General features: G+C 32.3%; 2 protein-coding genes across 3 annotated transcripts; one reads left to right on the top strand and one right to left on the bottom strand.

Annotated features, from left to right (window-relative positions):
- Nucleotides 1–7,423: 7,423 nt before the first annotated feature.
- On the top strand, nucleotides 7,424–15,083 carry LOC104100564 (beta-galactosidase-like). The gene is made up of 19 exons (XM_070177803.1): nucleotides 7,424–7,846; nucleotides 7,958–8,053; nucleotides 8,144–8,256; nucleotides 8,351–8,417; nucleotides 8,528–8,620; nucleotides 9,008–9,151; nucleotides 9,996–10,084; nucleotides 10,192–10,297; nucleotides 10,577–10,664; nucleotides 11,438–11,556; nucleotides 11,635–11,799; nucleotides 11,960–12,132; nucleotides 12,258–12,367; nucleotides 12,873–12,982; nucleotides 13,178–13,288; nucleotides 13,370–13,480; nucleotides 13,618–13,823; nucleotides 13,906–14,242; nucleotides 14,492–15,083. Exons 1-19 carry the CDS (start codon nucleotides 7,661–7,663, stop codon nucleotides 14,600–14,602), a joined length of 2,535 nt encoding a protein of 844 aa, XP_070033904.1. The 5' UTR covers nucleotides 7,424–7,660; the 3' UTR covers nucleotides 14,603–15,083.
- Nucleotides 15,084–16,392: 1,309 nt separating this feature from the next.
- Nucleotides 16,393–21,144, bottom strand: LOC104100565 (transmembrane 9 superfamily member 7-like). Of its 2 annotated transcripts, XR_011408853.1 has the most exons (8): nucleotides 20,942–21,144; nucleotides 18,912–19,076; nucleotides 18,709–18,818; nucleotides 18,477–18,585; nucleotides 18,276–18,388; nucleotides 18,011–18,161; nucleotides 16,676–17,904; nucleotides 16,551–16,645 (listed from the first exon to the last, which is right to left on the bottom strand). XR_011408853.1 is itself a non-coding variant. In XM_009607822.4 (7 exons), the coding sequence occupies exons 1-7, from the start codon at nucleotides 21,053–21,055 to the stop codon at nucleotides 16,747–16,749; spliced, it is 1,920 nt and encodes a 639-aa protein (XP_009606117.1). In that variant the 5' UTR covers nucleotides 21,056–21,144; the 3' UTR covers nucleotides 16,393–16,746. The 2 variants fall into 2 exon arrangements, 1 of the variants encoding a protein (XP_009606117.1); XM_009607822.4 differs by having other exon boundaries at nucleotides 16,393–17,904.
- Nucleotides 21,145–22,714: the final 1,570 nt, after the last annotated feature.

The following is a 22,714-nucleotide window of genomic DNA, read 5'->3' as shown; positions in this document are numbered from 1 at the left end:
TTATACTTGTAAATATTTTTTCTGGTAATAAAAATTAATTACCAAAAAAAAAATCAGCTAAGGATATGTTGAGGTGCTTTAACAATATCTCCACATTTTGAATGGGACAATAAATAGCATACTGAAGAACAAAATGGGACGTTGCAAAAATTAAAACAATAAAATGGGATTATTATTTTGTGAATGGTGCCACGTTGTCTCATCTTCGCTTAGCTGTAAGCCTTGTTTATATGAATTTTAGTTTTTCTTCGATCAATTAGTAAGTTACTTATACTTGTTCGCAGTGGGGAAGCCAGGAATATTTTTAAGGGTGTTCAAACTTGAAATAAGTAAAAAAAATAATCCCCAAGAAAGAGTGTTCAATGCATGTTATATACCTTTAAAACCTAATATTTTACATACTAGTATCTATGAACGTGCGTTGCACGTTAATAATGACACATGATGATTTAAACATTTATTTATATAAAGAAACAATAAAACTTAATTAATGAGAGAAATTTTATGTTTAATAACATAACAATCATCTAAATGCCGAAAAATATTATTACATTAGCATAATATATAAATTTAAAATAAAAGAACATCATCAAAACTTACACAATTGATCAATTTTGTTATGTTAGTTAGATAATTATGTATTATAGTTTAAAAGTATTTAAATGTGATGGTATCTTAACGAACACTTTTTTGATAATTTTTTTTGTGTATGTTTCCTCCTAATGCTTTGGTTTCTTTGCCTTAACCAGAACGCTTGTTGTCGATCTTGATTTCCCTCTTGAAAGTGCAACATACAATTATTCGTGCAAGAAAATATATTGCGGTAAATATAATCCAATATTTAGGATAGTTGTCCTTATGCTTTATTTATTATATATGCAAAACATAAACATACTAAAAAATATTTTCCAACAAATTTAAAAGGTTATTCATTAGTTTCGGAAGACGAAAGTTGAATTCATGGATAAGAATATACTTAGAAGCACATTGATCAGTATCATAATTTTTACATGTATGACGTTATTGTCAAAACTTCTATATACTATATGTGTGTTAATACATAAGTTATTCGGCGTATCTAAGTTTTTCAGTAGCATGATGGACCTATTTTTCTTCAAAATTAACCTATATACAATGGAAGATCAATTTTAACTTGGTCTATTATACATACGGTGACACTAAAATATGTAAGAAATAATAAACTTGACAACAAACATATATGATAGAAGGCCATTTGGTATTAAAGTATTTAAGTATTCTTCTTGGTAGTAATTATTGATATCATTTTCTGCTGAGTTAAAAGCGGAAGAACATTTTATTTTTACTATAAAATTTTGCAATCAACCTTTTTATTTAGTTGATCAATATATTCATTTCTGCTAGCTAAGACATCTTTTTAATTCTATCGTGCGATTTGCACAAAATGTATTTTAATCTAATGATGGAAATATTTCTCTTATTAAATGCACTACCATTGCAATTTGGGATTGATAACCAAGTGTTCAGGAAGAACCAAATCATCTTTTATTGGATGTTCTTATTCGTTTCCGGCACGAAGCAAAAAGACACTGAATACTGAATCTATTTTTACTTTATATTTTTTGTCAGTTGAATCTTTTTCATTTGAGGCCAGAAGTATAAATTTGGCAAGATAGCTTTTACAGTCTCTGCTTCTGTCGATTTTGGAACTACAGGTAGTATTGACGTAAATCACCTCCCAAACCATTAATTTTCCAACAAACGGTTCATTAATATCTAATATATCTCTAGAACTTCGGGCAATTATTTCGATTATTTGATACTTAGACATAAGTGCTTCATCCCATATTATCAATTTTGCTTTCCTTATAAATTTAGCACCGTTTCTCTGCTTTGATATATTTGTAATGATTATTTAAGTTGTTTGAAGAGGTATATCAAATATGAAGTGGGTGGCCTCGCAATAAAATTATTATCGGTGCACCATTTGCTATTATTGTTTATAGTGTCATGCCTCTTAATATGATATTTGCAAGTAATGCATGACATAAAAAAATTATTTCTATTCCGCCGGAGGTATCTGCAAAGAATAATCCCGTTATACCAGAATCGGCTCTTTATAATATAGTCATAAAAACTTGTTCTTGATTAGGATTTAGCTTTGATTGTGCTTTCTCAGACACTTGTATATCATTTTGATTCTTAATAATATACTATCCTTTTTACATTGTGTTCTAACGCTCTTTTTATGGAATAAATTTATGTATCCTTAGATTTTTTTAAACTTGAATAAGAATTTTACTCATATGATGAATTTAAAAAATAACTGAATTGGACTCTCTTGCTAAATAATTAATTAAAAGATTAAATTATTTGGTTTTAACATAAAAAATAATTTATTTTATGTTGATTCAGATTTTAATATTAGTTCATCTCTTGTTTGAATATTTAATCTTAATTATAATTTTATCCACCATAAAATTTATTTTCAAAGAGTAAAAATTTGATATGATATTTCACTTTTAGATCGTTATGTTTGTAGAATCATTAGTGGTATTGACTCTTACCAACTATTTTTTTTCTCTTTCTTACACATTTATATTCTTAAATATTTTCTTAGTTGTTATTTAATAATTGAGTATTTTTCAATATTACACGAAAAACTGATAAAAAAATATTATTTGAGTGAAAAAATAGTTTAAATATAAAATAAAAATATATTAACGTGGGAGTATCTTTTTCTCAATTTCAACTCTTTATGCAATCTATTTAATATTACTTTTATTTTTTCTTGGTATTGGACATTATAGCGTAGTAATGTATTGCCAATACGGAGGATTCTTATGAAGTTATTTTTATTAAACCTTCCTATATATTTTTAATAAAAATTTAATTGACAAAATTTATTAATTTTAAAATTTTAAACATTAAAAATTAGCATAGAAGTTATTGTAGTCCAAAAAATAGGTTATTACAGTTATGTCCTTTCCTTATGAGTTCTTCGGCTTAATATTTTAGGGATATTTTGGTATATTAATATTGTATTTATGCTTTTATAAGAATATAAGGTCTCCTTTTTCTAGATGAATTTGGACAATATAATACATTCTCAAATTAAATTAGTAATAGGATATTATAATATGTTTTCAAATTAAATTAGTAATAGGAATTTTTAAGAAGTATATCCTAAAAAGAATAGGATTACATGACTAAATATTTACTTGTTCAATTTTTTATGACTTAGAAATTTCAAAAGTAATTATACTAATAGGATTTCTAAAGGTAATCATGTAGGATTCCTAACGTGTAGTATTATGTTCTAAAACTAATAAGATTATAAGACTAATATCTAGAATTCCAGTTATATCCTTTTATTATGAGTTATTATGCTTAATAGTATAAGGTTATTTTTGTAAACCAATATTATATTCAATTATTCATGTTTTTATAATAATATAGATAAATATAGATATACGCAGTATAATTTGCTAACGAAGGGTGGTCAAATTGACAACCCTTAAGAGAGTGTAGCTTCGCCCATGTTCGTATAGCTGCATGCAGACGAAAAATTATACTCCTTTGACCAACCAATTTGGACAATCTGTCAATCTGATTGAGGCCGAGCTCTCAGAAGCTACATGAGAATATTTTAGTTCACCCGACCCGACCAAATAACGGATACTATAATATTAACATATTAATATTATTATTATTATTATTATTATTGTTAATTCATTTTTCGTCTCAATCTTCAAGTGAATAAATAAATTCTTTCCCAAAAATCGCAATGAAACATATAATATGTTGAAGAAAAAATAAATGCAGTATTATACGAGGTGAGTTGGTTCGGAAAAGGAGAGAAGAATGGGAGTTAGCTGAGAATTTATGGTACTACACACTACAAGGCGAAAACTAATTAACTTTAGCTCAGATCTCATATATGTATTTATAAATTTACTAAAAAGTAAAAAAATTATATTTCGAACCTAGCTAATAAACTAAATAGATTATGGTAAATTTCCAAACATATAAAATTCAAATATTTGATTCCCCTCTGGTACTACATATTTGGCCGTCCACACACATACATAGTACCCCCCCCCCCCCCCCCCCCACACACACACACACACACACAAGTTTTTATAATTAACATAATTATATAACAAATATAATAGTATTTTACGTTTATAGACTTCAAATTCGAAAGTTTTATAAATTTTGGACGTCGTTTAATGCATCAGAAGCTAAATATGGTTGGGTTTGAATTCAAAGGGATAAAACTAGATTAATTTTTCTGTTTGAATTCAAAGGGATAATGCTAGCTTGTAGAAAAATAAATACTTTTACTTCGAAAATGAAGGGTGACCGCTGCATCAAAACGTCAACTTAACTAATACATTAAAACTTATTATCTTTTAAAGGCTATTTTTCCAATTCAAGATATCACAGTACAATTCACAATTTAATTTAGCAGATTGGAAAAGAGATGAAAGTTATAACTGGAAAAGGCTATTTAATTTAGTTCGTGATTAAGTAGCACAATACACTAAATTAAACATACCCGAAATCAGCATTATAATCTCAATTATTATTAGTACTATATTTGGAGGCTCCTAATTCCATAAATCATGTAATTCCCCATAACAAGCTGACATACAAGAATTTTAAGTGGAACCATTTTACCTGAAAATGGGGAAATAATTAAAAACATTGTCTATACTTAAAGATGTTTACGTCCCTTATTGGCCATAAATAGTTAGTTGGCAAAGCCATAAGATTTTGGAAGTTAAATACATTAATCCGAAAACTGAATAAAATCCACATTTTCAGGTTTTCTGTTACAAATTAGTAAATGGTGCTATTAGACACTATTCATCAGTTTTACTTTTATACGGATCCAACTCCCCTCCATTTTCTAGTCTCTCCATTTCTCCAAGTTCCTATTTAGATTTGAGACACTTGTCATGATTAAAAATTAATGGATGAGATTTAATTAAATAAATTAACCGTGATTAAAGTATTTAATTTTTTTTTTTTTATCTATTTCCAAATAATATCTTTTAACGGTAAACTTCCTATGATTCTACTAGTTTTCCCCCTCTATTTTTGCTTATTACTGCTCTTATTCTTTGCCTTTTGAGATGTTACTTTGTAAACTATAACATGTTGCTTTATTCAAGTTGTTGTGTGGTGGTATATAAGAATATCTAATATTTCTTCTCTTTTTTTGTAGTGATTATTTTTCCATGAGTTAATTTTTCTTTTCACTTCTAAAAAATCTTCTTGTATTCTCATTAAAAAAATAAAATAAAATATTAGAAGTAAATTCCAACATTTGACAATAAAAATTAAAAAACGGTACAAATCCATTTTGAGGCTCAACTTGAGTTGTCATTTCTCTGTTATTTTATATTTTTCTCAAAGTAAATTTGTACCGTTCTTTAATTTTTATTGTCAAAGGTTGGAATTTACTTCTCATATTTTTTTAATTTCTTTTTAATGAGAATGTAAGAAGATTTTGTAGAAGTCAAAAATAATTAACTCATGGAAAGAAAACTACTACAAGAAAGAGAGAAGGAATGTTAGATAATGTGTAGCTATAATTATTGAATTGTAAAAGATATTATTTTTTGAAAATAGATAAAAGAAGAAACTAAATACTTTAACTATGCTTAGTGCTTTAATTTATTTAATTAAATTTCATCCATTAATTTTTAACCATGACAAGTATCTCAAATCTAAGTAGGAACTTGGAGAAATGAAAAGACTAGAAAATGAAGGGGAGTTTTAATGTCTAAAGCTGCCTTCATACTTAACATTTCCTTTTCAAATTCGTGTTGAAGCACCAAAACAATAAAAATTCTAATTTTCGTTTTTAAGTTTCCTTGCCTATGATATATTCTGGGAACCTCTTCTAGAAGACCTATGAGTTTTAATTTCTGTTTGTTTCAAGTTTTGAAATTAAATTTATAAGTTAATTTTTGAGTTTTTAACAAAATCAAATACTAACTTTTTATTGGAAGTTTCTAACCACAATTTTCTAACTCTGCAAAATAAATAAATAGAAACTCCGTTACCGATTTTATTTTACAAAATTTCAAAGTCAATTTTTAAAAACTCGAGACAACACAAACACCTGGAGATTAGTACTCCTTGCGTTCACTTTTAGTTGTCCAATTTGGACCTCCCGTGCCTTTTAAGAAATAATAAATAAAGTACATAATTTGTTATGATATACATATTAATTGTATATAGTCTTAATTGATTTGAAAAATAATTTGAAATAAATAATTAATGCTAAAGAAAAAACAAAAAAAATAAATTATTATTTTCTCTCAACATGCGAAAAATAACAAATAAAATAAAAATTTATTTTAAAAATACTTTACAATTAAATTTAGATTAATAATAGCTTTTAATTTTATTACTTAGAAATTTTAGCCAAACCATGCATACGACAGGCCAATTACACAAAGCGTACTTTCCTAGAAGAATTTGTATCATATGCTTTAACTGAGACGTGAAGCGCACTGTCCAATTATATGAGACCATTTGTATAGAGACAGTTGTACTTGCGTTTTAAGCGATTGAGAAAGCGGCCCCAAGAACAAACATAAAGCTCCGGCCAATAAGGCCGGAACAGTGGAGAATCTTTGTACATCTGCTTGAAACACCGTGTTAAAGTTCGTCTTTTCTAACCGAGCCAAACAGAGATGTGTAAAAAAGAAAAAGATAATAACAGAGTCAAACAGCTGTTAATGCCTAATTAATTTACGGGTGCGTTAGATATCACCGAAAATATTGTTAGAAAAATGCTTTTAAGAAACAAGGGAAAAATAATTTATGGCACTCTCATTTTTTCTTCCTAAATATTCCAACACTAGTTTCATATTTCTACTCAACTCGACATTTATATATTTTTATAAATTTTCTCAAAAATTTCACTAAAACTCTATCCAATTTGCTAACATTAGCGTCAGTCTAATAAAATTCTTTTAAGAAAAACTTTTCACTTACAATTTAAAAAAATAACCTATTTTGTAAAAAATATATACCTAAAAATGACTTTCGTCGTACTAAATACTACATATTCACCTATTATTTGTCAAAAATGCATGCAGAGGAAACTTTCAGCCTGACAAAAAACTGTTCTTTATATAAGTGTTACTATCATTTAATTATAACTAATCAAATACTCCTAATACATATCTTTATGTCAATTTATCAGTTACAGAATTGACTAGTATGATTTTCTATATGTTATCGTCAGAATTCAGATCTACTATAATAAATTTGTTGCAGTGATGAGCTTTAGGAAAAGCGTAGGAAACGCCAAATATGGGACCCATTTTCATGGTACAGTTAAAAAATGGTCCCACTTTCACTTTCAAACTAATCCGTACTTTTGGTGTTTATAAACAGCTGGAATTTTTTGTTAAGTCCCAAGTCCTCATTTCATCACACACACTCTAAACTTTATTCTTTTAACGCTGTACAAGTAGGAAAAAGTTTAAGAAAATTTCAGACTAAACACAGCTGTTTTCCTTTCCCGCTCCTAATGTTTTTCTTTCTAGATAACAGAGTTATAGAATAAAGTGTAGCAAGAAAAGAAGGGATAAGGTTGGGAATAAAGGTCATTTCTTGTAAAGGCACAAGCTTGAGACTTGCGACTGAGTTCTCAATGCTAATCAACATGGTGTCGAGGCTAGTAATGTCGAATGTGTTGCTGATGTTGTTAGTGTTATTGGGTTCATGTGTTTTTTCCGGATTAGCTTCTGTGTCATATGACCGAAATGCTATAATTGTAAATGGCCAAAAAAGAATTCTTATTTCTGGATCTATTCACTACCCAAGAAGCACCCCTGAGGTATTACAATGCACTTTGTTTGTTTTATCATTTATGTTATGTCCCATTTTTTGTTCAAGATTTTCTTTTGGCAAAATGGTGTCTTTAAATTCCTTGTTTGGTATTGCACAGATGTGGCCGGATTTAATTCAGAAGGCGAAAAAAGGAGGCATAGATGTGATTCAGACTTATGTTTTCTGGAATGGGCATGAGCCTGAACAAGGCAAAGTGAGTAAAAGTTGAGACCTTTAGTGGTAATTTTCATGACTTACTTGTACTGATATTCAATTTCCTCTTCTTTTTTCTTTCATTTTACAGTATTACTTTGAAGAGAGGTATGATCTAGTGAAGTTTATTAAGCTAGTGCACCAAGCAGGACTTTATGTGCATCTCAGAGTTGGACCTTACGCTTGTGCTGAATGGAATTTTGGGTATATAAACTTGTTATCCTATCTGCTAAAATTGTAATTACCCATTTTGGCATAAAGTTAAGTTCTTGATTTGCTTTATCTGTTTCAATTTTAGGGGTTTCCCTGTTTGGCTGAAGTATGTTCCAGGTATCAGTTTCAGAACAGATAATGGGCCTTTCAAGGTAATTAGATTTAAAAAAATACCTATAAATTCGTAAGTATTACTTTAATGTCATTGGTTTCTAATTTTGGCTCTATTTCTTTTCATGCCTAAATTGCTACTATAACAAAGGCTGCAATGCAAAAATTCACTACCAAGATTGTTAATATGATGAAAGCAGAACGGCTGTACGAATCTCAGGGTGGTCCTATAATACTATCACAGGTTGTTAAAGAAGTTCTTAATTCCTTTCTATTTTCCTTAATTCCAGTACAATTTTTTTCCTATAGCTAAAAATGAGAGGTAAATTGTTGAAAGCAATTTTCTTTCTTTGATTTAACTTAGGGCCCGTTTGGCCAAAAAAAAGTTCACTTTTTTTATTTATTTATTAGGAATTAGTGTTTGGCAATGTAAATTTCAAATTTCACGTAAAATCTCAGATTTTTTTGAAATTTGAAAAACTCCAAAAATTATTTTTTAAAATTTTAACTTCAATTACTCACAAAAATTTAAAAACAGTTTTAATTTTTAAATACCATTTTCAGAAAAAAAAAATTCACTTTTTATCGGAATTTCACAATTCTTATGTCCAAATGGCCACTTAAATGGCAGATTGAGAATGAATATGGGCCAATAGAGTTGAGACTAGGTGAAGCAGGTAAATCTTACTCAGAATGGGCAGCAAAAATGGCGTTGGATCTTGGGACAGGTGTCCCATGGGTCATGTGCAAGCAAAATGATGCTCCAGATCCTGTCGTAAGTTTTGCCCCTATAACAACTCATTAATTTGCTCTTTCTTGTTTGTCGTTTTTATTTTTCTTCTCATTATTGATAAATTAAATCCTACACATGGTATGTCTATTGTTTAAAGCATACCTGTCTTTTCTCCTGTCGTTTCATCAAATATCACTCACATTTGTCATTTTTTGGATCACCGACTTGAGACCATGTTAATTTGTCTATTACCAAGTATGAATACACCTTTCTAACTTTAATCCTATTATTGAATCACAGTTGCAACCAAATTAATACATACAGTAATTCCTTGTCTTGCAGTCTGGTTAGATATTTTTATCTGATTTCTACTTTATTTATGGTGTAAATGTGAAAATGTTTAGGGAATAAGTTCTATAATACTACTTTGTTTTCATATTTTTATTAGTGACATAAAGGGGATGTGTTCCTTTGGATAAATAACTCAGCGTTCAACCAAGTGTATTATTCGTCCTTTTTGGAGCCGAGGTTCAACAGATGATATTAGATCAATTTTACAAAATATATACATAAAATACCTAGTTTGTTAGAAAGACCATCGTTCACGTTTACCTTTCAAACGGCCTAAATCTGCCCCTGGAGTGAGGCAGGGCAAATGCAAGTATTTTTTGTGAGAGATTGAACATGTAAATAGAAATTTATATATAACTACTTTAAATCACAGCCACTTAATTAAGAAATTAAAAATTCTTGAAAAGATCATGGTCAAAGAAATTTGTTTGATTTTCAATGCTAATAGTGTCATTTTTTTTTGTTAAGTTAGAACTATTTCTTATATTTCTTCCTTTATTATCTTACTCAAAATGTATCTCTTTCCCATGTTTAGATTAATACTTGCAATGGTTTCTACTGCGACACCTTCTCACCAAACAAGGCTTATAAACCCAAGATGTGGACAGAAGCCTGGACTGCATGGTAAATTTGCAAACACATATTTCAGAAGCAATAAATGATCAGTTTCTTATTTTACATCTTAGCAACAGTCCATGTTGGAAATAATTTTATATTATTAATTTTTGCAGGTTCACTGAATTTGGAGGTCCAGTTCCTTATCGTCCTGTTGAGGACTTAGCATTTGGTGTTGCTAAATTTATACAGACTGGGGGCTCATTCATCAATTACTACATGGTATATTGAGCGTTTTCTTTTTAATATTTAATTTTCAAGAGTTAGAACGGGAGCCTTGGGATATAAAGTTATTGCCACGGGCTCGAGCCGTGGAAACAGTTTCTTGCAAAAATGCAGGGTAAGACTGTGTACAATAAACCCTTGTGGTCCTGCCCTTTCCTGGACCCCGCTCATAGTGGTAGCTTAGTGCACCGGGCTGCCCTTTTAATTTTCAAGATTTACTATTGCTTATGAATCAAAGAGCATTGTTTTATGATGTTTATTTCTTTCTTGGTTCAGTATCATGGAGGAACAAACTTTGGTAGGACTGCTGGTGGCCCATTTATTGCTACTAGTTATGATTATGATGCACCACTTGATGAATTTGGTATGCACTTTTTCCTTTAAATTTGAGTCTACTAAATATCTTCATTTAAGAAGGAGCTAAGATCAGAATTCTATCATTTCATAACCATGGAAAAGTGGACTCTTTGACCAAGTTGTTTTATTTGAATTGAGTAACAATTTAGGTTGAATGCTTTGAGGTTACCACCTGTTATTAATCTAATAAAAAAGCCAACCAATAGATATATGATGGTGTAGTAAGTCATGTCAGCCAGAGAAGATCCATAATTTAAGTTCTATGAGTTCAATCTTTAAGATTCTCGACATTGAATTTATTTTATTTTTAAAATTATGGGTTCAGATCTATTATTTTATGCAATTTTGGTGGATTTTTTCACGTAAATTTATGTTCCGCGTAGAAAGTACAGAGTTCAGATGAACCCGGTGGTCCTATGTTGCATCTGCCCCTGATGCCAGCTGCATTTGAAGCAAAAGCCGGTGACAAAAGTATCTATTTGCTTCTTTTAAAAGCTTCCTGGTTTCCCAAGCTTGAAATTTCAGTAACTTTTGATGGCTTAGCTGATAGTGATTATATCATCTAATGTGATTGGTTTGACGAGTCCTATTCTGCAACGAATATGATATCACACTTTCAAGTTTGGTTATTGCTGTGAAAAGATAATTTCTTGCTGATGAGGTTTCTTATGTTCATGGTTTACCGCTTGAAATAAGACGCGAAAGAGAAAAAAAAAAGAAGCTGAAGAAGAACTAGATTGTTTAGCCAAATGAAGTTTCTTTTTTCCTTTTGATCGTTAGGATTGTTACGGCAACCTAAGTGGGGTCATCTGAAAGATCTGCATAGAGCAATAAAGCTTTGTGAACCAGCTTTGGTATCTGGCGATCCAACTGTGACATCCCTTGGACACTATCAAGAGGTAAGGTTTGTTGCAATTCTTGAGCAGTCGACGTATATGTGAAATCTGAAGTGAAATTAACTGCTATTTCTTCCGCAGGCCCGTGTTTTTAGGTCGAAGTCTGGGGCGTGTGCTGCATTCCTTGCAAACTACAACCAACATTCTTTTGCTACAGTGGCCTTCGCGAACAGGCATTATAACTTACCACCCTGGTCTATCAGCATTCTACCCGACTGCAAGAACACCGTATATAATACTGCAAGGGTGAGAACTGGACTCTCTCCATTAAGCATTTATGCTATTTGATGCATAACAATGAAATTGCATCTCAAATTCTAAGTAAACATTAATGAGTTATGAAAAAGAGAATTCCTTACCTCTTACCACTTACTGCGACTAACGGCTCTTTTAATTCCATGTGAAGGTTGGTGCTCAAAGTGCTCTGATGAAGATGACTCCAGTAAATAGGGGATTTTCTTGGCAGTCATACAATGATGAGCCAGCATCTTATGAAGACAATACTTTCACGGTTGTTGGGTTACTGGAACAGATAAATACCACAAGAGATGTGTCAGATTATTTGTGGTATATGACCGAGTAAGTGCTTGTGTAGCTTCTCATAGTTTCTGAGTGCTGCTTCGTATGTCAAAAGTAGGAAAATTAATGACATTTTAATACTTTAGCTTCCGCACAAGTTTAAGATCATTTATGTCTATCTTCAGTGTCAAGATTGATCCAAGAGAAGGGTTTTTGAGTAGCGGAAAATGGCCTTGGCTTAGAGTCTCTTCAGCTGGTCCTGCTTTGCATGTTTTCGTGAATGATCAATTAGCAGGTATGTCACATGATTATTTGTTTTTCACGAGCTTTACACTTGCATCTTTAGTTCTGCACTGATCCTTCAAATTTTAAGGAAATAACAAAAATGATGAAACAGTATTAGATTTCTGTTGGCTTTATGTCAATTTTAAAAAAAATCTATTTGCAATGGATTTGTTCTTTAAATATTTGAAAGGTGAGAACCAGTGGCCCAACAGGAATTTCAGTAAGGGTCAAGATATAAAGAAGTAAACATACGAAGAAGTCGAGGGGAATCAATATCTACTATATATGTATAATAAATAACTTTGACCTAGTATATATAGTGTAATTTTCCGGTGAACGCCTTTCCGCCCCTGGCTCCTCCATGGTGAGAAACTGTTTGGTGTCATCAGGAACCCTCAAGCAACGCGATAATTTATGTGATAATAAAAAATAAGCCACCGACATTCCACTGTATAACCACAAGTTAGTTATATAACGTCTCGGTTGGTTAAATCGTTTTTTTTTTTTTTTTGCAGGAACTGTATATGGAAGTCTAAAAAGCCAGAAACTTACTTTCAATAAAGCAGTAAATCTGAGAGCTGGTGTAAACAAGATTTCTCTGCTAAGCATTGCTGTTGGTCTTCCGGTTTGTTCTCACTCCATCTTGCCCCTCTTTCTCTATTGTCGTCCATATGACAGTGTATATCCTCATAGGCAGTTGCATGGCTCTAAAGACTGCACACACACACACACACACACAAAAATTAATTTTCAGAGTCACACTTTGGTACTTCAAGTACACATGTTCACTTGGCTTGTTTTTACTTGTGCTCGAACTCAGAATATTGGCCCACATTTTGAGACATGGAACACTGGTGTTCTTGGGCCAGTTTCACTCAGTGGTCTTGACGAGGGCAAAAGAGATTTAACATGGCGGAAATGGTCTTACAAGGTTTGTCTTTTTGAAACGTTTGACAGATAATTTAGTTGTTTTAACTGCCAGTTTATTTGACTTTTTAACTTTCTTGACCAGGTTGGTCTAAAAGGAGAAGCCTTGAATCTTCATTCGCTCAGTGGCAGCTCGTCTGTTGAGTGGGTTGAAGGCTCTTTGGTGGCTCAGAGACAGCCTCTCACCTGGTTCAAGGTGCATAACTCATATCTATGCCTTGTTCGTTAATGAATATTTGATTTATCTTAAGCTCAATTATTAGAGTAATCTGTAGTGGTTAATTGTTTTATTTTACCGTAATAATTTTCATATCAAGCTCTTCATATTTCCAGACCACTTTCAATGCTCCAGCTGGAAATGAGCCTTTGGCTTTAGATATGAATGTCATGGGCAAAGGTCAAGTGTGGATAAACGGACAAAGTCTTGGACGATACTGGCCTGGATATAAAGCATCTGGTACGTGTGGTGCCTGTAACTATGCAGGTTTCTTTAGTGAGGATAAGTGCCAAAGTAACTGTGGAGAGGCCTCACAGAGATGGTAAGTAATGACAAACCTTTTTGGTGCATTTTCCTCTGGTGTAACAAGAAGCTCGCTATTAACTGAGAATCATGATATTCAGGTATCACGTGCCACGTTCTTGGCTGCATCCTACTGGAAACTTGTTAGTTGTATTTGAAGAATGGGGAGGGGATCCCAATGCAATTTCTTTGGTCAAGAGAGAATTAGCAAGTGTCTGCGCAGATATAAATGAATGGCAACCACAGTTAGTGAATTGGCAGATGCAAGCATCTGGGAAAGTTGACAAACCACTCAGGCCTAGAGCGCACTTAAGTTGTGCTCCTGGTCAAAAGATTACTTCAATCAAATTTGCAAGTTTTGGATCACCACAGGGGGTTTGTGGAAGCTTCAGGGAAGGAAGCTGCCATGCCCACCACTCATATGATGCTTTTGAAAAGGTAATAAATCTTGCTTGTGATTTTACCACCATATTCTAGAAGAATAACTTGGACAAAATTCACAGTTATAACTAGTTGTAGCTGTCAAAATTGATTTTTTTTTCGGTCTTCCCCTAGAAAATAAGATCCTAATGCATTGTTCCCTTGGACCTAATCGCGCTAAGTTTTTCCTCTTATTTATGCAAGCAGTTGCAGGATGTTATTTTCTGACTGAACTAATTGCATTTTTTTGTTTTCTGTTTTTTTCAGTATTGCATCGGGCAAGAGTCGTGCACAGTACCTGTGACGCCAGAAATTTTTGGTGGTGATCCATGTCCAGGTGTTATGAAGAAACTCTCAGTCGAAGCTATCTGCAGTTGATGATACTGAGGATAAACAAACAAACAAGGTTTCAGCTAGTACTATTATACACGATAGCAATAGTTAAGTATTCTTTTTCTGAATTATTTCAAGAAGCTACTTCACATCCAAGGATCACCAAAATCATTTTTTGGCTTCACTGAGGGTGAAGTTGTACAGATATGCAACACATCCAAAAGGTCAAAGCTCATATTTATTGAAAAACTACGGGGGAAGATTCTGTACATTGTATAAGTTACTGTCAGATTGGTTGGTGTACGCCTGTGTTCTGTAAAACAAGAGTTTGAGTTGGTCCAAGTGCACATCTACATGATTCTTGATGTGGCCGTGTGCAGTATTTTTAGTGGTAGAATCTATAAGCCCTTTTCAGTTGAGGGATTTCAATATTGTATTTATCTACGTAAGAAAGCAATTATTCATTGCTCTGCACTAGTAGTAATGTTACTGTGACGTTGCAATAACATCAAGCTCTCTTTTAAGATGTTTTCTCTATCTTGTACTTCATCTTGTGCTGCCTGGCTTGTGTACCGGGTGATGCATTCTTTGCATAATTTAAAAACTCTCCTTTTTTCTTCTTAAAAATCTCAGTTATTTTAATTTGTTGAATTGATATATTGCTTAACTTTTTACCTCCAAATGCGCAAGTTAGGCCTTCATCTTCGTTGCTCAACTAACCATTATGAGTCAACCCACTGCACATACATTTGAAGATCTTTGGATTCCTATCCCAAATTTCTGGCATTTTTAGTCTGCTAACTTATCAATTTAAGAAAAGACTGCTTGTCTACTACAGATTTGGTCTAATTTTGAAAAGGGAAAAAAGCCAAATATACTCGTGTACTTTTGAAAAATGTTTAAATATATCCTTCGTTATATTATGAGTCCAAATATACTCATGTTGTTATATTTTGGGTTCAAATATACCCCTCATTTAAATGGATGACATGTGTCATCGTCCAATTGACCAATTCTAAATATCTCCTAATTAATTAAAAAGACTCATACTCATTACCCATACCCGAAAAATAATTTTCTAAAGCAATTTTTTTTGTAAAAAAAGAAAAACACTGAAATTATTTTTACTAAAAATTAGAAAAAACTGAAATTATTTTTACTAAAAACTGGAAAAAACGAAAATATTTATTTCAGTTTTTACAAAAAAATTACTTAAAAAAAAACTGAAAAAACTGAAAAATATTTTCTAAAGCAATTTTTTTTGTAAAAACTGAAAAAACTAAAATTATTTTTACTAAAAATTAGAAAAAACTGAAATTATTTTTACTAAAAACTGGAAAAAACGAAAAATATTTTCTAAAGCAATTTTTTTTTGTAAAAACTGAAAAAAACTGAAATTATTTTTACTAAAAAATGAAAAAAACGAAAATATTTTTTTTTAGTTTTTACAAAAAAATTGCTTTAGAAAATACTTTTCAGTTTTTTCAGTTTTTTTCAAAGCCATTTTTTTGTAAAAATTAGAAAAAAAAATATTTTCGTTTTTTCAGTTTTTAGTAAAAAAAATTGCTTTAGAAAATTATTTTTCGGGTATGGGTCTTTAATTAATTAGGAAATATTTAGAATTGGCCAATAGGACGATGACATGTGTCACTCCGTTTAAATGAGGGGTATATTTGAATCTAAAGTATAGCGACATAATATATTTGGACTCATAGTATAATGAAGGGTATATTTAAACATTTTTCGAAAGTACAGGGGTATATTGCCCTTTTCCCTTTTGAAAAAGCAGCTAACTTCTAGATACAAGGCCACGAAAGTGGCTAACCTGATGTAAATAACATAGGAAAGTCGCCACGTATTCCCATTGCAGAATTCATTTACAAATAGCAATGACTCCAGAGGCTTAAAGCACCTCAGATTTGTTTACATCATCATAAGATTCGAGATGAACAAAATTTTATCAAAAATTTCACCAAATCGTATAGCTAGATAGTACAATCAAGAATGCAGGCATCTGTTTAAACGAAAAATATGATGACAAGATACAGACTAAACCTATGCTAGCCTGGGAACTTCCTCTCTTTAGCCCTTGTTCTTTGAAGCAAGAAAACTTTCTACCTTTTACCTTGGCACATAAGAACCTACATCATTTCACTACAATAACAACATATTATGAGGCTCCCTTGTGATCAGTCGATCTTCACCGAGGAGTAGATCTTTCGAACAAACCAGAAGCAAGCATAGAATCCAATTGTTCCTGTTAACACAAAGAAGGCATATGATGCAATCAACATATAGCCAAAATACAAGATTGCTGAAACCAACTTTGTGATTTCCAACTTGGTGAAGAAATAGAAGATGGAGTAGAGGAACAGGTATAAAGCAGAGGATCCAGCAGTAAGATAAGCTCTCCACCACCAATGATAGTCTTCACTGCACAACTGGAAGTAACAGAGCACGACGGCTATCTCGGCACATGTGATTATCAAGATCAGAAAAACGATGAAAAGGAAACCAAAGATATAGTAGTACTGGTTCAGCCATATGGAGGTCAAGATGAAGAACAGCTCAATGAAAACAGCTCCAAATGGGAGAATACCCCCAATAAGTATAGAAAAAGCTGGTCTCATGTACCATGCTTGCTCTGGTATTTGCCTAGGGATTTTGTTCGTCTTAATAGGGTCTTCAATGGCTGGCTTCTTATATCCAAGGTAGCTTCCGACAAACACTAAGGGGACCGAGATTCCAAACCATAAGCAAACAAGAGCAAACATGGTTCCAAATGGCACTGCCCCAGAAGATCGCTCTTCCCAGATGAGAGCATTCAATACGAAGAAGATGGCAAAAAGTATACCAGGGAACATGAAAGCAGTTTTCAAGGTAATCCTTTTCCACTCTGTTCCCTTGAACATTTTGTATAGACGTGCAGAAGTATACCCAGCCAACAAGCCCATGAAAACCCATAACAGAACCGTGGCAGTCATTAGTCCACCGCGGTTGGAAGGTGACAAGAAACCTAGCAGAGCAAAGATCATTGTGACTAGTGTCATTGCAAGTATTTGAACACCGGTCCCGACATAAACACACAGTAATCCAGAATTAATTGGAGGACGGAAAACATCTCCATGAACAAGCTTCCATCCTGTTTCTTCTTGAGCTTCATCTTGTGTTTCCAATTGATTATAGTTCGCAATATCTCTGTACAAAGTTCTCATCATGATCATGGCAACCATACCGGACAGGAAAAGGACAATCATAAGAGAATTTATGATGGAAAACCAGTGAATCTGATCATCATTCATGAGAAGGTATGTATCCCAACGAGAAGCCCACTTTACATCGCTTTCCTGGAGAAAGATAGATAATAGTGGATAGGATATCCAGAATCAGCGAAGAATATCTTGAAGCCTGAAGCAGGAAGGACAAGGAATTAAAGATTCAATAAGAGAATACCTTGAAAGAAACATCATATGTGAATACAACCTCCTTATCTGTATCTACTTCCTGTGGAATAGCGGTACCTTGTATCAAATTTTTTGTATTCTCGTTGCATGTTGACACTTGAGGGTTCTTGTCATTCCACTCCTTGTATTCGTGATTAATGCTGTTAATAAAATTATCAGAAGATAACAGATAGGCTAGAGTTACAACCCCCCGCCCCCCTGGGGTGAGAGGAATTAAAATAGATTCAGAAGTCATAGGTGTTAAGCATTTAAACCTGTTTGGAGTGACTTCAAATCCAACAATACGAGCAGTATCAGTTTCAGGATCCTTGTGGTACATGACTTGAAAGCTTAAGTGGTTGTTTATAAAATATTTCTCCTCTTTGCTCTGACAGAAGCAAGTGGAATGCATAAACATTTATATTATTTTGAGAAGATTAAGCTATCATATCTGACAATTCAGAGACATCACTAACCCCAGCATAATTCCCCTTGAAACCAACGCGGAAACCATGCTCATAAGTAGTTGACCGACTTCCATCCCGCCTCTGTCTACGAACAGCAACAGGAAGGTTATCCAAAATCCTGCAACACCATGTGATTGATATTAAATTTTCATTTCACGCAAAAAACATGAACAGAAGTATCACAAATGGCAGGAGTGAACAAAATATAAAGGGAACAATGCTAAAGAAAATTTACTCTTACATATTGACTCTGTATTCATCATCAATTTTTTCCTTGAAGTTCTTTGCAGATTCGGCATCAAGTTTTTGCCGACACACCACTTGGCATGACTGTTCTTGTCTCATTTGGAACTGTGAACAGATGATTAAAATATAGATCCAGTTAGCGAGTGCACACATAAGTACATAAAACCATCATTAGACTATAAAAGCATATATCCTTACAGTATAAACTGAATTCTCTATGCGGTCCCCTCGAAGAACCTCCCCCAAATTCTCTGCACTATTCAAAATTTTTGTAGGTTTGCAGTACTTCAGGTAGTAATAGTCATAGGGAAGTTGTGTCTTGGTAGATGACAGCTTGTTCACTTTAACAGAAAGTGGATCACCCTGTTAAAGAAGAAGAGGAACACAGAAAAGGAAGCTTTGTTAGAAACAATAAAACTACAGAGGAAGCTCTAGGGAACACAATCTTTTTTAGTAAGGGGGAACAATCAAAAGCAACAGATATAAACATATATAGCAAAACGTGACACCCAAACACCGATTTATTCAACTGATTCTCTTTTCTAATGGATTCTATCCAGCAACAAGTCCAAGACGTCAGGTTAACCCAATAGACAAACATCTGGTGACTTCAAGTAAATCAAGCTCAGTTGGAAAAGCAACACTTCAAGTGATCTCTTAAATAGGAAGACCTTCATGGTTTCTTTCTCTTTGAAATACGTTTTTGGAGCTTTAACATATACTCCCTCTATCCCAATTTATTTGGTACTACTATTATTTGGAAATCAACAATTTTTTTTGACCCTCCAACTCCAAACCGCGTCATTCTTTTAGCAAGGGTGGAGCTACCCATGTCCAAGCGCAGTCAATTGACACCACTTCACCGGAAGAATGCATTGTGTATATAGGTCAATTTTTTTGTGTAAACACATTATATGTCCCCTTAGCTTCTTCATGTGTTTACTCCTTTATATTTTGAATTCTCTAAAGTTCCTGGCTCCGCAGGACAGACAGAGTATTACATTTCTCTGGTGAGTCTACCTCAGTTGACTAATAGCATGTTTGGCCAAGCTTCTCAGCAGGCCAAAAGTGCTTTTTTTTTTTTTGAAAAAAAAGTGCTTTTGGCTAGAAGCAGAAGCAGTTTTGAAGAAGCAGAAAAAAGTAACTTCTCTCCAGAAGCAGAAGCAGTTTTGACTTTTCTTCCTACCAAAAATACCCTTTGCAAAATATTATATATACCAAAATAACCTTACTTAGTTTAAACTATTAAGTAATATAAAATGACTTTTGGGATGAGCTTTCATATTTATTGGATGATTTTTAATATATTTAAATTATCTTGAAAGAATAAAGTACTTTTCAATTTTATTTTTATATTTTAATTAAATAAAATAAAAAATTTAATTATTATCTTTAATAATAAAAATTTGTAATTATTTATCTACTTATATAATATTAACTATTAAGCAAATCTCTTCATGTCCTTATTTGTAATTTGACACATAAAAGCACTTTTTGAAAAGATTGGCTAAACACAAATTATTATTCAAAAGTGCTTTTCAAATTCTTTTCTCCAAAAGTACTTTTTTGAAAAGCACTATTGAAAAAAACACTTCTCAAAATAAGTTTATTTTTACGGCTTGGCCAAACAGGCTATAAGTTAGAATTAGTCTATCAACAACAACAACAAACAACAACAACCCAATATAATCCACTAGTGATGTCTGGTGAGGGTAGTGTGTACGTAGACCTTAACCCTACCCCTGTTTTCGATAGACGCTCGACTCCCTCCCTCCAAGAACTCCCTACATTGCTCTTGGGGCGACTCGAAATCACAACCTCTTGGTTGGAGGGTGCTCACCACTAGCAACCCACTCTTGTCTATCAACAAAGAGAGCAAAATATCACATTTATCAAGCAAATCAAACTTTTTATAGGTACTAAACAAAGCAAACATTTTTATTTACCCTAAACATCAGATCAAGCAGGCAACAGCAACCCATTTCATAAAACTTAAACACTCAGTCAAAAACCATAGATCCAATCATTTATCAGTCACATGAACTCAGTAAAATAGTAAGACTTCAGAAATTACTGAATACCGAACACTAAAATATGCTTAAATTATTTAAGAAACGATCAATCACATTACTATTTGATCCAAAAGATCCTATCTTGATAAAAATACCGTTGAAACACAAAAAAAAAAAAGGGAAAAAAACTAAGGATAGAAGTAGTTTAGAGCGTACAGTGTGAAAATCGCGAGGAGCAACGCCGGGGAGATAGAAGGAGTGTGTTGACGAGACGAAGAAGAGAAGAGAGAGGCAGATGGCGGTCAGCCGGCGGGATACTCGGTGACCCATCTTCAACTCCGTACCTTTCTGCACTCAGAGCCAAATGGTTGACGAGCCACTAGTTTGAGACAAACTTCTGTATTTGCGGTTTGTTTGTAAGTCGTACTTAATAAATCGCAATGGCCAATGCGATTTATAAACGCATTAATAGTACGATTTACAAGTGTCATTGAGAGACAGCTATTAATAATTAGGATTAACATAATGCAATTTATAAGTCGTATTAATAAAACACGATTATTAGTAGCATTAACAGAATGTGATTTATAACTTTGTTTGTAAGTCCTACTTCTATAAGGTGGTTTTAAAAAATACGTTTTATAAGTCGTATCGTATGAATATCATTTGATAGAATGCGAAATCGCGTTGATTCAATGCGATTTATAAGTCGCATCATTCAATAAATGCAATTATCGTGTTACTTCACAATTTATAGAAAAAATTGCAATTTAAAATTCGATTTAAGCTAATGAGATCTTTCACACCGTGTGTTAACTCTGCTAACTTAGAATATATGTAATTGCATTTCACATATATGTTTTGTATAATTTTTGAAATTCTTACAATAATTCTACATTAGTAAAAAAAAATTCAGCCAACATGCACATTTGGGTAAAAACAATTCGAATGTTAATGTGAGGGACATCTTACTTTACAAGTTATATATACAATGATACTTGTGTGATTTTACTAATTACCCAGATCTTTTTTAGATGACATTTGGCTTAGATAATTTACATAAGACTGCTTTCAAAACAATTTGTTTTTGTTTTCGCAAAAAACAAATTTTCAAGGAACACTTTTTGTAAACCTAAAAGAAGACTTTTTATTCTTTGCATAATTTTTTTTGCCAAACAAATGCAAGAAATTTATTTATTTTGGAAAAAAGACTACTAAAAAGATTTCATCTTGACATTTGTTTGAACAAAAGCTTTTGCTAAAATTAGAAAAATCTATGCAAAACTCTTCTTCAAATTTGTTTAGTCAAGTACTCCCTCCGTCTCATATTATCAGTCGTGATTACTAAAAATAGTTGTCTCAAATTGTTTGTCATATGTCATATTAGAAGTTCAAGATAAAATTGATTATTTTTTTCCTTTTTTACCCTTAGTAATAATTATCCTTGAAAACTACAAACACCTAAATTATGACTAAATATTAAATGAAGAGAGATTATGAACCCGTTTGGATTAGCTGATTGTAAATAGTTGATAAACTTGAAGTGCTAAAAAATATTTTTAAGTGTTGAAACTGATTTTTTAAATAAGTATTTAGGTGTTTGGATATACTTGCTGAAACTGATAATAAGCAGTTGATGTGTTTGGTAGAAAAGTGTTGATAAGCCGTTCTTTCATTAAAATAACTAAAATATCTTTAAAAACTTTACAAAAGATTATGAACTAAAAAGTTTCTTTGTAATGAAAATGATGAACAACGAATATGCAATGAAGAGAAAGTTAGGAAATTTATTTTGGGAAAAATATTTTGTGAATTAAAAAATATTATTAAGGATAAACTAGTAAAAGTTTTGGTCAAACTAAAAGTGCTTGTAAGCTGAAAAGCCATAAGTTGGGGCTGACCAACTTATGACTTATAGCCGCTTTTAGCTTATAAGCACTTTGGGTGTTTACCAAACGCGTAGATAAGCCAAAAGGTGCTTATAAGCCA

Source organism: Nicotiana tomentosiformis, chromosome 6 (assembly GCF_000390325.3).
Source record: "Nicotiana tomentosiformis chromosome 6, ASM39032v3, whole genome shotgun sequence".
In the NCBI taxonomy this organism is placed as follows: Eukaryota; Viridiplantae; Streptophyta; class Magnoliopsida; order Solanales; family Solanaceae; genus Nicotiana; species Nicotiana tomentosiformis.
The sequence above is the reverse complement of the archived record's forward strand: the minus strand, read 5'-3'. Positions and strand labels throughout refer to the sequence as shown.